Source organism: Ceratotherium simum, chromosome 15, assembly GCF_057802395.1.
Source record: "Ceratotherium simum simum isolate JZ-2026a chromosome 15, ASM5780239v1, whole genome shotgun sequence".
NCBI lineage: Eukaryota > Metazoa > Chordata > Mammalia > Perissodactyla > Rhinocerotidae > Ceratotherium > Ceratotherium simum.
In genome coordinates, this window is record NC_141914.1 from 22,709,818 (window position 1) to 22,726,255 (window position 16,438).

Genomic DNA, 16,438 nt, shown 5'->3' on the forward strand with positions numbered 1-16,438 from the left:
TCTTACTTGCAGATCAGTAATATCAGCATCACCTGGGAGCTTGTTAGAGCTGCAGGATCTCAAGCCTTACCCCAGACCTACTGAATCAGAATCTGCATTTTAACAAGATCCCTAGGTGATTTGTATACTTATTAAAGTTTGAGAGGTGCAGGACTCAATGAAGGGACTTAAGACAGGGGCTGATTTTGCCCAGGTCTAAGGCAGCACTGCCTGTTCCTGTCAGGCTCTCTAGGCCAGGGTCAGTGAGGATGTGGAATTTATCCCACCTGCACTGGAGAGTCATAGAAGGGTTCTCAGCAGTACAGTTACATGGTCTGAATTACTTTTCTAAATAACAGCAGTCCCGATCCTTTGAGCACTACTTTGCAACAGGCTTTGTGATTTACTGATAGGCTCTCGGTGAATCCTCGCTATAGCCTAGTGAAGTAGAGATTATAATTATTTTTCAGCAGGAATAACAGGCTTATGGAGGTCAAGTCATTTTTTCTTTAAATTCACAGAGGTACTATTTGAATGACCTGGGATTCAAAAGCAGTGGCCTTGAATACTTTGCATTCATAGAAATGAATGAGCCATCACTCTCCACCCCAACCCCACTCTGTTCCACAGATCTACCAATGCAGCTTTCTGGTGCCCAGATGAACAGAGGAGCCCCAGACCCACTCTTATAGCCACATGAGTGATTACAGCATTGACATGATACAACAAGACCAAGTTGATCACAGTGAGTACAGTGGTCTGCCTTCCCTCCAGTCTGACCTCCATCTCTGGGGGGCTCACAGCCCTCCTCAAAGGAGGGACAGTTGCAACATTCAAATGAATCCCAAGTGCCTCCGGCTCAGACTGAATCCTACTTTCCAGGATGGATTAACTTGTAACACAGAAAATAGGGTGCATTAGTCTGGGTCCTCTAAGAAGCAGATAGGATCAAGATAGGGTTAAACCTGCAAGGATTTTATTAGTGGAAATGCCTGATGGAGAAAATGGGGAGGGAGTCAGCGGAGGCTGGGAGAGCTGTCAGACCATGCCACAAATCTGACCCCTAGTGAAGGAGAAGTGAAGGTTGAGTAGAAGCATCCTAGACCACCTACCGTGTGGTCTAAGTTGGGCAATGCTGTTGGTGAAATCTGAATAAGCTTGATAGATTGTACTGATGTCATTTTCCTGGTTTTGATAGTGTACTACAGTTATGCAAGATGTCACCATTGAGAGAGGCGGGGTGAAGGGTGCACAGGACCTCCTCCCTGTATATTCTTTTTTTTGCAACTTCCTGTGAATCTGTAATTATTTCAAAAGAAAAAGAAAAAAAACCTGCTAGACAATGTGATAATTTTTGTTTTTAATATTAATACATATATTTCAAATAACTTAAGAGAAAATTAGTCTATTATATTTAACCAGATATTTACCATTTCAGATACCTTCATTTCCAAAGTTCCAATTTTCCCTCATGTATCATTTCCCTTCAGCCTGAAGAACCTCCTTTAACATTTCTATAGAACAGGACTACTGGCCACAAATTCTCATAGTTTCTCTTCATCTGAGAATGTCATCATTTCACCTTCACTTTTGAAGGATATTTTCCCTGGATACAGAATTCTCAGTTGACAGTTTTGTTTCAACACTTTAATGATTTTGTTCCATTGTCTTCCTTGGTTTCTGATGAGAAGTCTATGGTCATTTGATCTAGTCTAATTGTTTAATTTATCCATCTTTTCATGCATAGACTGTTTCAACAATCTCATTAAAGAAAATACCCCCTACTCTGAGTCACAAAGATATTGGCACACAATGTCTCTTAATATTTCCAAAATTTCATTTTTGACTAAGACATCTGGACATCTATGGTATAAAATGTGAATCATCTTTCAGCTGAGGCAGAGGCTCCAGAGGTTAACTTCCTTTGTCTGAGGTCGTTAGAGCAAGACCAGGCTCCTTGAAAGCATTGCTTCCCAGTGAATGAATGACTTTATCAGCTTCCCATTTTCTCATAGGCTTTCCATCTCAGATTTCAGAACCCCTGATGAACAGAATGACCCCAGAGAATCCCCAGCCAGACCTGTTTATCAACATGGATGATTCCAGCATGAACTTGATACCACAGGCTCCAGCTGATCCCAGTGAGTATAACTCTCCTGTGCCCTCCCTCCTCCACCGTTACCCTCTTCTCATGGGGCCCTATAATTGTATTTTGCATTTGTTTTAAAGCAGTTATTGATTGTTATATCTTCTTTAAAAAATCTATTCAAAAAATGTTCTCATCATAAAAGACGAAGTTATAAATTTCATGTCAAAGTCAAATGCCTTTGGCCCATGCTTGACCAAATTATTACAGACAAGCTGAGAACGCAAAATGTAGCACAAGTAAGAATGTTTTTCTAGGAGGAAAGGACTGAAGCATAGGCAGAGAGGAATACAGAAAGCCCATTTTCCAAGGTGGGATACAATTCTGACACCAATTTCGATACGTGGGTTTTTTCCCCACACCAAGCAGTTCTCCAACATCAGCTGAATGTCCTACAATTCAGCTCAATTATGACACTATGCACCTGGAGATAGCATCAGATTCCACAGGTTAAGGTCTCAGTCCTACAAGACTGCCCCCACTTCAGATGCCAATCACAAGTCCAGGTTGTCACCTGTGCTTACGATGGACTGGCTATAAATCAGAGGTTCCCACAACCCCCTCCTTGGGTTCAATTAATTTTCTAGAGTGGCTCACAGAATTCAGGAATCCAGTTTACTCACTAGATTACCAGCTTATTACAAAGGATATTAAAGGATACGAATCAACAACCAGATGAAGAGATACAAAGGGTAAGGGCCTGAACAAAGGAGCTTCTTTCCATGAGAAATGTGGGGCCAAGCATGGTGCCACGTGGATGCATTCTGGTTCACCAACCTAGAAGCTCCCTGAAACCCCTCCTTTTGGGTTTTTACGGCAGCTTCATTACATAGGCATGATTGATTAAATCATTGCCTGCTGATGATTGACTCAACTGCTCCAGCCCCACTTCCTTCCCCAAATATCAGAGGATGGGACTGAAAGTTCCAACTCTCTCATCAGGGTTGGTTCCTCTGGCAATTAGTCCCCAATCTTTAGGAGATTTCCAAAAGTCATGTTGTTAACATAAACCCAGCTGTGGTGGAAAGGGGCTTGTTATGAATTACAAGACACCTATTTCATCTTTATGGCTCTGAAGCAATTTCAGGAACTGAGGACAAGAGAACAAATATTATGACAAAAGATGCTCCCATTGCTCTTACCTCTTAGGAAATTCCAAGGGTTTTGAGAGCTGTGAGCCAAGGATCATGGATAAAGACCAAAATATATATATATTTATTATAAATCACAATATCTCGGAAATATTGTGGTCCAATATGGTGGGTAAATGGGGAAAAGACCCTTCCTCCTTTTACTGAAATGGGCATATAACAGGAAAATTAACACAGCATTGCCTTGAGTTCTATAACCTACGTATGTTCTTGTGTGATTATTAGTCTATTCAGGGTCTGCAGTTCTTTTTTAGCAAATTTTGGTAATTGTATTTTCTTGGAAAATTTCTTATTTCTCTACATTGCCATTTTAAAAAATAATCTATAATTTTTCAATCATCTCCACATATTTAGTTATGTCTCCTTTTTTTTTTTTTTTTTTTTTTGGTGAGGGAGATTGGCCATAAGCTAACATCCGTTGTCAATCTTCCTCTGTTTTTGCTGAGGAAGATTGGCCCTCAGCTAACATCCGTGCCCATCTTCCTCTATTATTTATATGGGACACCTACACAGCATGGCTTGATGAGCAGTGTGCAGGTCCACGCCCAGGATGCGAACCTGAGAACCTCAGGCCGCTGAAGCAGAGCACGTGAACTTAACCACTATGCCACCAGGCTGGCCCCTATGTCTCACGTCTTATGAACCTTTTCCCAGAGGAGTGAATAGAGCTTCAGAAAGTCTGGAAAATCCATTTTCCAGAAAAAATGGATTAGGTTCCTGAATAAATAAGTGAAGAAAGGAAACTCATTTTGAGGAGTGTGTTATATTCAGGTGCAGGAACATGAGGTTTCTTCCTATTTTCTAAAAGAAATAAAGCATGAAAGAGAGAAGGGAAGCTACTGTCCACTGTCCTAAGGTTAGGTAGATAGACTGAGTACCAGAGAAAAGGATTTTCTGTTTTCAGTGCAGGGCAAACTGAAACTCAAGGGAGCTAGTTTCCAGAGAGAATAGACTGAGTACAGAGAAAAGTAAAGTGGTAACATTTCCTGGGGGGGACAAACTAAATCTCAGAAAACAGAAGACAGAGCACTGTTACATAGGACTTAGCCTCCTGGAGTCAAGACCTGGGATCTATCACTCCTCGATTCCAAGCCTGATTGGAAGAAAGTCATGGGAGGTTCACAGCTGTGGTGTTTGGGGGAGAGGGTAGTGTTAGTGTAACCACTCCCTCTCCATCTCTGCTCTACAGCGATATGGAAGAAGCATCAAGAATGCACCTCATTCACCCACATACAGCATGAAGAGTTGGAGGCTCTGTTTAGCCATACCATGTTTCCAGATAAAAATCTCCAGAAGGAACTCGCTTTGAAACTCAACCTACCACAGTCAACGGTAAAGGTCCATCTAATCCCCTGAGAGGAGCTTGGTACACCATCCAAACCACATTCTACTATTCAGCCTGGAAATTCCCTCCATAACACAATAATAATAATAACATTTCATTTATTGAGTACCCACTGTGTGTTGGTACTGAACTGGGCATATATTGGCCCTACTATCGTCTAGTTTAAAAGATGAGGAAAACTAAGATTCAGGGGCAAAGTGACTGCATCACAGAGGTAATAACCAGTGTAACTGTAATTAGAACTCCAGAGGTCTTGTATATACAGCTCAAATAGAGGAAGGACTGTCATCCGAACAGACTCCTCATTTAGGGTCTTCTCAAGCAAAACCCTCCAATCTGTTATTATAACTCCCCCCAACCTCTGAGCCTTCTAAGGCCCCAAATTTTTGTTGGAGTATTTTTCACTGTAGAGCCATTCTAAAATAATCTTGAAAAGCCTTCACTTCAAATTCCCCACCTCCCCATAGTTCCTTGAACTAGCTTCTCTTCTTTAGAGTTCAGGACCCTTTCTCTGAACCTCCAGCACAACCTCTGAAACATACCCCCTTTCTTTCCTTCTTCCATCTCTGGGGTCCCCGTTCTGATCCCTCGCTGTTCCTCCTATTGACTCCACTCATGCCCACCTCTGTGCTCTCAGAACTCAGTGTCTGGGTGACTTGGAGAGGACATGAGGGTTATCATCTGGCTTTTTTCACCCAGCAGAAGCCTCAAACTCCTTCTCCATTAACAAACCATAATCTCCACTCTTCTCCCACTCTCAGACTTGGTTCAAGAACCGGCGGTTCAAATTGAGGAAGCAGCAGCGGCAATAAGAGCAATCACTAAATCAACCATACCAGATCCTTCCAGGCAAGAATATGCCCCACTCACCCACAGCACCAACCAGGCCTCATTCTTTTTTTCCTGCAGTTTCAGATTTCTATAGCTCCCTTCCACCTCAGCCCTTAGGCCTTCTAATTGGGCATGGGACTCTGTCATCACTGAGAGTCCCACAAGTGATGTCCAAATGCAAGATCCTCAGTTGGAGAGGCTAGTGGCCTCAGTTCCTGCCTTGTACTCGGATGCCTATGACATAGCCCAAATCATAAAACTATATAGTTTTCCTGATGAGGATGAGATATCCAGATCTTCTTTTCACTGTCTATATCAGTATCTCTCACCCACAAGGCCCCAGCTAGAAGAACAGAGTTCCTCTCTTAACGTCTTTGCTGGTCTGGCTTTAGGTCTATCTCCTGGGCAAACCTGGTCCAGTATGACAAGCTGGGGCTTTGCAGCCTACAGTCTAAAGAGACAGTCTGGAATTCCAGAACCCCTCCAGCATGGTGGACTTTGGATTTCATTGATTAAAGTGCTAATAAATACCAGATCATATAGAAAAAGGATCTTGCCTCTTGTATATGCCTCTTTTCTTTCTTTTTTCTGCTTCTTAACCCAAATTTCTGGCTTGGTGTCACTTTGATTTCCATGGAAATGTGAAAACTAAACTTTTTTAAAAGTATAGCTCAGGACTTTACAATCAGCCCCACAACTCTCCCTGAGGAGAGGCCCTCTTTGTCTCTTAGACGACCGATGAGACTCCACAATCCCATCTTCCCAAAAATATCTTAGATTTTTTTAAGAATGTCAACAGCCTTTAAGGGTCATTCACTTTTAATGGGAGCAGGTTATAAACTTACATTTTCTTTCAAATCTTTAGGTCTGGGGTTTTCTAAAGGGTATTTTCAGTCAAAATTTAAAGGTTAAATCACTATCACCATTAGTTTTAATATAATATGAGTCCATACATAGTAAGAAATGTAAGAACTGGCATGGGAAGAGATGAAACAGATTTTTGAAGATGAGATGATCATCTAGGAAAACCAACAAAATTAAGAGTCATGTATTAGAATGACAGTTCAGCAAATTTTCCAGCTACATGATCAACCTACAAAATTAATAGCATTTCTCAAAACCAATAATAAACACATAATAAAATAAGTACCTCAATGAAAAATATAAAGTATCCAGGAATTAACTAAGAAAATTAAGTCCTCTGTAAGGAAAACTTCAAAACTTGAATAAAGGACATAGGAAAAATTTTGAAAAAAAGGCATTGAGGCCACAAAATAATAAATTTAAAAGGATTGAATTAACATAAAGTATGTTCTCCATACACAATGGAATGAAATTAGAAATCAATAGCAGAAGAAAATTCAGGATATTCACGAAATTCACAAATATATGGACACTCCTAAATAATCAATGAGTAAAGAAGAAATCACCAGGAAAATTAGGAAATACTCAGAGGTGAATGAAAAGAAAAACACAACATACCAAAACTTATGGAATGAAGCTAGATCAGTGCTTAGAGGAAAATTTATAGCAGCAAAAGCCTATATTTAAAAAATAAGATCTCAAATCAATAACCTTTTTTTAAACAGGAAGGAAGCTGGCATAGTTATATTAATATCTGTCAAATTAAACTTTAAGGCAAAACACTTTGTTGGAAGTAAAAATACATTAAATAAGGACAAAAGGAACAATTAACCTGAAAGGTGTAATTCTGAATTTGTATACATTTAACAACATAGTCCCAAAATATACGAAGTAAAAACTAACAAAATCCTTGGGGAAACTTAGCAAATGCACAACCATAATGGAAGATTTTAATATAATACTCGATAATTGATAGGTCAAATGGATAAAAATTTAGTATGGGTAAAGATTTTAACTACACTGTTAATGAGCTTTACCTAATGGAAGTATATAGACTTCTGCATCCAGCTGGTAGAGAATACACATTCTTTTCAAGCACATTATGACCACACATTAGACCACAAAGCAAATCTTAACAAACTCAATTGAATCAACAACATACAAACAGCATTCTTTGAGCATAAGGTAATTTAATCAGAAGAAACTCCAAGCTCTCTATTTAGAAACTAAAAAGTACATTTCTAAGTAATTAATCAATCATGGAAGAAATCAGAATGTGAATAATCTGGTATCACACATTATATAATAATAACTGGATTAGCGTTTACTGGGGGAAACTAACAGAGACCATAGCAGCAGCAGGTTTGTAGGTCCCTGTTACTCATCACATTCTGGGTCATCGTGAAGGGATCTTGCAGGGCAAGATTGCAGACCTAGGAAAGAGACATTGGGACTTAGGCTGTGAGGTTTTTTGTTTATTATTTTTTTTCACTTTTGATTTTTTAAATAATCTTTATTTTTTAGAGAAGTTTTAGGTTCATGGCAAAATTAGAAGACACAGAGATTTTCCATATAGCCCCTGCTTCCACATATACACAGCTTCCCCCACTATTAACAACTCACACCAGAGTGGTACATTTGTTACAATTGATGAACCTACCTTGATGCATCACTATCCCCTAATGTCAGTAGTTTATATTAAGGTTCACTCTTGGTGTTGTACATTATATGGATTTTGACAAATGTATAATGACATGTATCCACCATTATAGTATATAGAACAGTTTCACTGCCCTAAAAATCCTCTGTGCTCCACCTATTCATTCCTCCCTCTCCCCTAACTTCCAGCAACCACTGATACTTTTACTGTCGCCATAGTTTTAGCTTTAAATCAATAAATTTTCACCTTAGGAAACTAGAAAAAGAAGAGCAAACTAAGTCCAAAGCAAGCAGAGGGAAGCGAACATGACAAGAGCAGAAATAAATGAAATAGAGAATAGAAATCAATGGAGCAAATCAACAAAATCAAAAGCTAGTCCTTTGAAAAGATTGACAAAATGGCAAACCTTGACCAAAAAAAAAAAAAAAGGAGACTCAAATTATTAGAATCAGAAATGAAAAACCTTACAGAAATAAAAAACATTATGAAGCAATACTATGAACAATTGCGTAACTTTTATAATTTGTATGACAAATTAGATAACTTAGATGAAATGGACAAATTCCTAGGAAGACACAAAATACCAAATCTGATTCAACAAGAAATAGAAATGCTGTGAATAGAGCTTTAACAAATAAAGAGATTGAATTAAAAATCAAAAACTTCCCATAAAGAAAAGTCCAGGCCCAGATGGCTTCACTGCTAAATTCTACGAAAAGTTTAAGAACTAACAATCCTTCAGAAACTCTTCCAAAAAACAGAAAAGAACACTTCCTGACTCATTCTATGAGATCAGTATTACCCTGATACCAAAACTGAACAAAGACATTGTAAGAAAACTATTCTCATGTCTCTCATGAATATAGATGCAAAAATTCTCAACCAAATACTAGAATACTGAATCCAGCAACACATAAAAAGGATTATATACTAGACCAAGTGGGGTTTATCTAGGAATGCAAGGTTGGTTCAACATACAAAAATCGATCAATGTAATACAGCACATTAATAGAATAAAGGATGAAAACCGCATGATCATCTCAACAGGCATAGAAAAAGCATTTGACAAAATTCCACACCCTCCATGATAAAGATACTCAACAAACTACGATAAACTATCAAATTTTTCAACATGATAAAGGCCATCTATAAAAAATCCACACGTAACATCATACTTAATGGTGGAAAACTGTAGGCTTTCTCCCTAAAATCAGGAATGGGAACAAGTTAGGGACGGCCACTCTCACCACTCTTGTTCAACATAGTGCTGGAAGTTCTAGGCAGTATAATGAGGCAAGAAAAAGAAATAAAGGGCACCCAAATTAGAAAGGAAGAAGTAAAAATATCTCTATTCACAGATGGTATGATTGGTTCTAGGTACTTTTGCCGTAAGCATCTTTGCTGTAGACATCTTTGCCGAAAACATTTCCACTGCATAACTAATTTGACTATAAGGCAATTTAGTAAAAGAGAAAATAATGAAAAATAAAATAAAAGAGGAACATTAAAAAGGACATAATGAAACAAGTAGTACATATCTGGACTACATTTAAATGTTCTATCACATGCCCAGTCCCTAAATTTCACCAAATCATCTCAACCAGATTCTGTGCCAAATACCAAAATTCTGTCCACATCATGTTCTCCACTATCAAATAGCAAAAACTTTTCACCATTTTCAAGAAACATATACTCATCAGGAATCACATAACTATTTCTCTTTTGGGGGGGTGGAGAGACAGGAGGGGAGCTTGATTCTTCTTTTGCCTCCAACTTCTAATATTGCATGATAAATTTGGTAAAGATGACATTGAAGAACAAGCTGTTGCATCTAAATTAGCTAAAGAATCCATAATTAATGCTCTCAAAGAGAGTCATGAATGACTAGCTGCCTCTTTTATATTTGCCATAGCTTGGTAAACTTTTGGTTTTGATGGGTGGGAGGGATGACTCTGCTCACTGAAGAATTTGCTGATATGTTATCATTTTCTAGTATAGTATGCAGTCTGGCTTTACACTCTCTTTAATTTCACACTTCCAGTAAGTTTTATCACCATACTTTCTAGCTGAAACCAAACTGTCAAACCAAACTGTCAACCAGTTATTTTATCTTTTATGGCAGAATTGCCTTACGGCCAATTACAGTCGTGTGTCACTTTAATGATAGGGATACATTCTGAGAAATGTGTCATTAGGTGATTTTGTTGTTGTGTGAACATGAGAGTGTACTTACACAAACCTGGATGGTCTAGCCTACTACATTTATATGGTACTAATCTTATGGGACCACCATCATATATGCGGTCCATTGTTGACTGAAACGTCATGCAGTGCATGACTGTAGTTATGTGGCAAAAATGCTTGTGGCAAAGATGTCTATGGCAAAGATGCTTAAGGCAAAAATATTGGGCACAGGCATGATCTTATATGTATAGAAAATCCTAAGGAATTCATAAGAAAACTATTAGAACTAATAAACAAGTTCAGCAAAGTTTCAGGATACAAGATCAATAGACAAAATTTTTACAATTTTCAACTGCTAATTCCTCACCCCAAATAAGTCTACCTACTTGGACATATATGCATGGAAGAATCCAGGGGAAAAAGGAATTCAGTGTCTGTTAATTACAGCAGAATTTAGCATATCTGTTGTTAGTCCATACCTTCAAATAACTGCATTCTTGAGCAGTTGTTATGTGCTAGACATCATTTATGTGCTTTACACACATTAATACATTAATGTGGTAACATATTAACACATGGTCACACCCAGTATTATCATCCCCATTTCACAATTGGGAAAACTGAGGTAGAGAGTGGTTAAGCAGCTTGGTCAGAGCCACATACCTAGAAATCAGCAAAGCCAGAATTATATATTTTCTTTCCTCCTAAGATAGCTGAATGGGCTTCTTTGAAGAGGATGAGGTAAAGAAGAACACCAGACTGGGAGTTAGAATAACTGAGTCTTTCCTCTGTCTCTTCTGCTAGCAAGCTGTGTGGCCTCAGACAAATGATTTAACCTCTGTCTCCTCACCTGTAAAAAGAGGAAGCTGGGCTAAGCAATAGCTAAGCCTCCCACCACCTCTAATTCTCTCACACTGGGTTTACTCTATGCCTGATTTCTGAATTACAAACTCCCCCTTTTTCAGCCACCAGGGAAAGAAGAGGGCCAGGAGAGGACAGCCACTTACGTGTCATGACAAGAAATAGGAGATACAGAAACAGGACCTCTTGTCACTTGCACAAGCTGCTGCTTCAGCCAGTGACGGGCCTAGGTGAAAAGCATGGTTATAATTAGAGCAGCAGCCTGTCCTGAATGCTCCACCAGCCACTGTGAGCACAGCTGGATCTGCCGACTGCACGCGCAGAAGTCTTAGAGGCTGCTCTGGCCTTGAAAACGATCCTTCTTAAAGGGATTTTACTCCTTCCTTGAGGGAAAGGAAACCCATTGATATAAAGCCCTACTTCCCTCCTGGCTTCCTCTGCTGGATGCCACTCAGGTAGATACCAAGTGTTGATAAATACAGGGGAAAGAAAAAATCGTAAGCTGAGCCTGGTCACATTGCCTCTTGCGATATAGTTTTATTTTTAACTTGGAAACACTTGAACTATTTCTGTTGAAGTTTTCTCTCCTTTCCCTGCCTCCTCAACAGAACTCTGTCCTCTGCTGCAGCTGAACTCCCAGCCACCTCCTGCGATCTGCTTGCTCACAATCAAGGGACACAGGTGCAGCAGACGCTGGTTCAGCAGTGCCATCAAGGTAAGCTTTTCAAACGTGAGCAGGTGCACCAAGGGGACTTTTGGAATGGTGAACACGGAGACAGAGGCTGAGCTGCACATCACCTTTTTGCTCTGAGCAAGACAAGAGGGTTTAGCAAATTAGTTACACATCGGGGGAAAATGTTGGCACTGAGAATGAGACCCAGCCATATGTAAACACCTGTTTTGAATCAAAAATCTTAGAGCAGGAAGAGATTGTGCGCTTTCCAACAGCTTAGGTTCTTTCTTCTACAATCAACCAGACTGGTTGTGTGATATCTCTCAAGTTACACAGTGGTGATGGTGGGTCGGGGTGGTGAGGGAGGAGATGGTGAGGAATTAGGTGGAAGGCCCAGACCCCAGGATTTCTATTTTCTGAAGTCTAAATGCTGTGATCTTTTCACCAATCAACATTTGCTCTGTTAATTGCAAGTCATTCTCAGGTACCTGAAATTCCATCCCCATGTCACACCACCGGTAAATGTAGCACAACTGTATTTACTGCATGGACTATTTAAACTTGGCCGCAGAGTTTAAAACCTTTTTTCTCTGACAATATCCCCTAAATATGGCTCTCTTCTCTTCAGCTCTCTTGAATCCCAAATGCATCTATGGAATAGAAGTAAAACTATTTTACAAGTTGAAAAACTTATACAGGCTTTTGCATGCAAATCAAAAATTATTACAAACTTGAAACTTGTACATCCAGAGGGACAAACTAAAATGATTAATGATCTTTGAGGTATCAAAAGCTTTAAAATGTAGGTAGATTATTTCTAGCTTTCAGAATAACTGCACAGTGTTGCATGCACAAAAAAATCGGCAGAGATAAGGGAACAGTATTTATTTTCTTGTGTTCCTCTGGGCCTCACTTTAGTATTATATAGTTCAAAGTTCAGATAAGGACATCCTGGGAAGTGGCCTATGCAGCAAAAGAAATTCTGTACGCTCTGACCTTTGCAGTGTACAGGCTAATGCCACCAATGCCAAGTAAAAGGAGACCTACCCAGACACAGTAAGTCTTGGTTCCTTCCTGCCTGACTCTGTAACATCCAGACAGATCCCATAACTCTGCTATAGGTGTCTGGATTATAATTATGCCTGTTTGCTAGGCACAATCATTTAAATGCACTGTGTATAATTGCCTGACTTCATTTAATTTGTCAGGGTTTTCATGGCACCAAGGTCTTCAAAGTGCGTGCTGAGGTGCTGTCCTAGCGAGACTGGGGTGTGTTGGCCTAGGAATAACCGAATAGACAGGCTGACTCACAGCCACCCCTGGATAATTTGGCTAGTCAGTACTTTCTTGGCGAATACAAAACAGTAACTTAAAATACTGATACTAATAATATAATTATCAGATATGAGAATTAACTAATTAAATGACTAGAAAGTTTAAAAGTAGAGAGATTTCTAGCATAAGTGGAGAAGCACAGATGGTGAAGTTGAATACCTTTGGAGAAGGATGGTTATGTTTTTAGGGTATAGTGAAAGTGCTGGAATCATAGCCCTGAAGCCCAGGATCATGGAACCAGATGCGGGAATTATCCTCAAGCCGACAGGTTGTGTTAAAATCTCAAGAGGCAAAGGGATTACTTTAATATTTAACTTTACACATTTTCTTTCCCTAGAATTAAATATCTCCATAGCAGGGCAACAGGTTAGCAATGTATAATTAAAGTAACCAATTAATTGGCTGGTTAACAAGTTAAGAATTAAAGACTATCTCTGATCTTTAACTTTTGACCTTGTCCCTTCCCCTGAGGTTAAAGCTCAGGAATAAATAATTATTGCCAGGGCTAGCCACACGAGGAGGCAAAATAGTTAGTCACTGACATCATGCGAGGGGTGCCGAGAGGGCCCCTTGCCTAAAAATATCTCCCTGACATCAACCCTGTTTGCCTACTAACTTTAAAATTATAGTAAAGAATGTTAAAACTATTATCTGTTAATCCCATTCTCTTTTGCTTGAGTCAGTGATTTAAATATACCTGCTATCTGCCTACTCATGACCTTGTTGGCTAGCAACACTTGGTCACCACCTCTGTCCTATTTTGCCCTCGGTACCATTTAAGCTGCCCACATGCCCTTGGCCACTGCCACACAGGTAGCTCTGTGTGGCACTGTGGTTTCTACAGAGTCTCTCAATAAAACATCAAGGTCAAGTAGAAAAAAGAAAAGCATGTGATGAGAGCCTCAAACTCTTTTTCCATTCAGTTAAGTCTACATTAACTTAATAAAATGGAAAATATTTCTTTTTCCTCCTTAAAAAAAATTATCGTACATCTGACATCATTACACTTTTCTCCGAAATCTGTTTCAAGTCGCTCTCACAGCTCTTTCAAAATGCTGCCTTCTTTAGGGTTCTATTCAATTTCATTCAATTCATTCCTATTCAATAAAGGTTGATTGAGGGCCGTGAGCAGTGTTAGCTGTACTTGCTCTCTCAGTCCCTCAGAAACCATTCCTCACGCTCCTTGAGGGGCCCTCCCGCTCTCCGTTGATATTCCCATCAGAGTTCCTTTCACTGCCTAAACACACTCACTGGTCACGGCACCTCTGTTCCATTTACGCTCTTCATCAGACTCTCTCTCGCCACTCACGCTTTACAGCAACTTCCCTCAGGTTGTACAGAATCCCGCAGCCAATGGCAAAAGAGAAGCCGAGTCTCGATGGACACCTTCCTTTTTTCCTTAATGAACAAAATAATGTATGTAAACAATGCTTGGGCCTAGGAAACAAAGATGCCCTCAGATTGCCTTGTGGCATCTAAGAGGTCGTCCAGGCCTGATGCAGTACTATATGAATTCCTACGTGTTTAAGGAATAAATACTTTGTGGTGATTACAAGGGGCCAAAAAGGAGGGGAGATTAGGGAAATTCACGTTCTTAAAGGAGTGAGGTGAGTTTTTTTTTTTAATGGGATTTGCTGATGATTAAGCTGGTAGTGGTATATAAGATACCTTGGAATGAGGGAGAACTGAAAATTGAAAGGCCAGCCAAGGGCTGTGAGAGTGATGCAGTGGAAAGAAATAAAGGCCTGGACAAGGGAGGTGACCACCAGAATGACCTTCCTGATAGAGGAAAGACTAACAATTGAGTGACTCATATATTAGACACTTTCTCTACTTTATCTCATTTGATTCTCACACAAACCTATGGGTTATTAGGACCTCCATTTTATGAATGAATAAATTAGATTTCAGGATATTAAATGATTTGTGAATTATTTAATTACTTAGCTAATACATGAGAGTGTTCATTAACTTATTTTATATTGGGGGTGTCAGGTAAGGCCTCTTCATGGAGGTTAACACGTAAGCTGAAGTCTAAAGGCAAGAAGGAGCCCATGATGCAAATGAGGAGCAAGGGGAGAATTTCGGTAGCACGAACAAGTACAAAGGCGCATGCAGGAATAAGCTGCAAGGCTGGAGCTAAGTGCTCAAGGGAGAGAGGTGAGGTACAAGGGCAAGGAGGGGACACTCATGCAGGACCTCTCGGGCCAAGATAAGGATGTCAGAGATTATTCCTTGTGATGGGAATCCACTGGAGGTTTTAAGCAGGGGAGTAATAACCTAGTGTTAAAAGCTGTTAAAATCACTCTTTCTGCTGGTGAATATAAATTATGGGGCACAAGATGGGAGGAGTGAGGCTGATTATAAGGCTATTGCACCAGACCCGATGAGAGATGATGGTGCTTGGACCTGGGCAGTGGTGGCGGAGATGGAAAGAAATGGATAGAATTACCCACTGCCCTTTCAGATCTTTCTCCAAGGCCTTCCTACCTAACTGGGCAGTAGTTTTTCTTTGCGATTGGGAGCACAATATCAAGCTTCTTCTAACTCAGTGGGTTCTCAAACTTGAGTTTACAACAGAATCAGTTGGACTCAGTAGGTCTGATTCAGTAAGTTTGATTTGGTAGGGCCCAATAATTCACATTTCTAACCAGTTCCCATGGAATGCTGATGCTGTTGGTCTGGGTACCACACTTTAAGGACCACTATTCTAGCTGACTTGCTTTTGCTTGTTAACTTACTGCTTTCTGAGTGGTCCACACAGTGCCACAAACCTGCATCAAATAAAGTTTCTGACCCATGCCAGGTTCTAAATTCTCCCCTATTTCTTTAAAGAAATATCCATCCCTCAAACTCATGCATCTAGTCTTTCTACCTACTCCTATTCCGCTTAAACTGCGTCCAGTATACCCAGTAAAAAAAATCCAGTAAAATCTTAGAACAATTTAATTCTAAATTATATTTGACTGCTGTCTCCTCTAGACTGGGGAACTTTAAAACTCATATTTTGGGGACTTGATTAAGGTTCACTTTTAAAAGGATAGAATGTGTTGCCTTTTCAGATAGAAAGCAAGACTTTAGACAGGGGCATAGAAACTGGAGGAGGAAATGTCACCCAGATAACCATACTCTGTTTCAGGCATAGAATTGTCAGCTTTTTCACAGTGAAGAGTTTCTATAATCTACGTGCTTTGATTTAGTCAGTGTTTCATTTTAAATCTCAAAATTCACATTGTGGTGCAGATTTTTAACCCTAAAAATCTTCCCTTTTTACATTTGTATTCCCTGAAATGCAAAGCCATGAGACCTGGATACTCTTCTTGTTTCCTCTGTTCAGATGGGGCATAGTATGGAATGTGGTCCAGAGGACAAAAAAAAATCATCATAGAAATGGAAGTGCTTCCTAATG

The 16,438-nt window shown here is 39.7% G+C and overlaps 1 protein-coding gene across 1 annotated transcript in view; it reads left to right on the plus strand.

Moving 5' to 3' along the window:
* FBXO40 (F-box protein 40) overlaps positions 1 to 16,438 on the plus strand; it is a 59,172-nt gene that overhangs the window by 28,361 nt on the left and 14,373 nt on the right. Inside the window, exons 2-4 of the mRNA XM_087439672.1 lie at positions 610 to 724; positions 1,995 to 2,120; positions 11,630 to 11,736. Coding sequence (XP_087295798.1) covers positions 676 to 724; positions 1,995 to 2,120; positions 11,630 to 11,736 — 282 coding nt within the window. The 5' untranslated portion in view covers positions 610 to 675. The remainder of the gene's footprint in view (positions 1 to 609; positions 725 to 1,994; positions 2,121 to 11,629; positions 11,737 to 16,438) is intronic.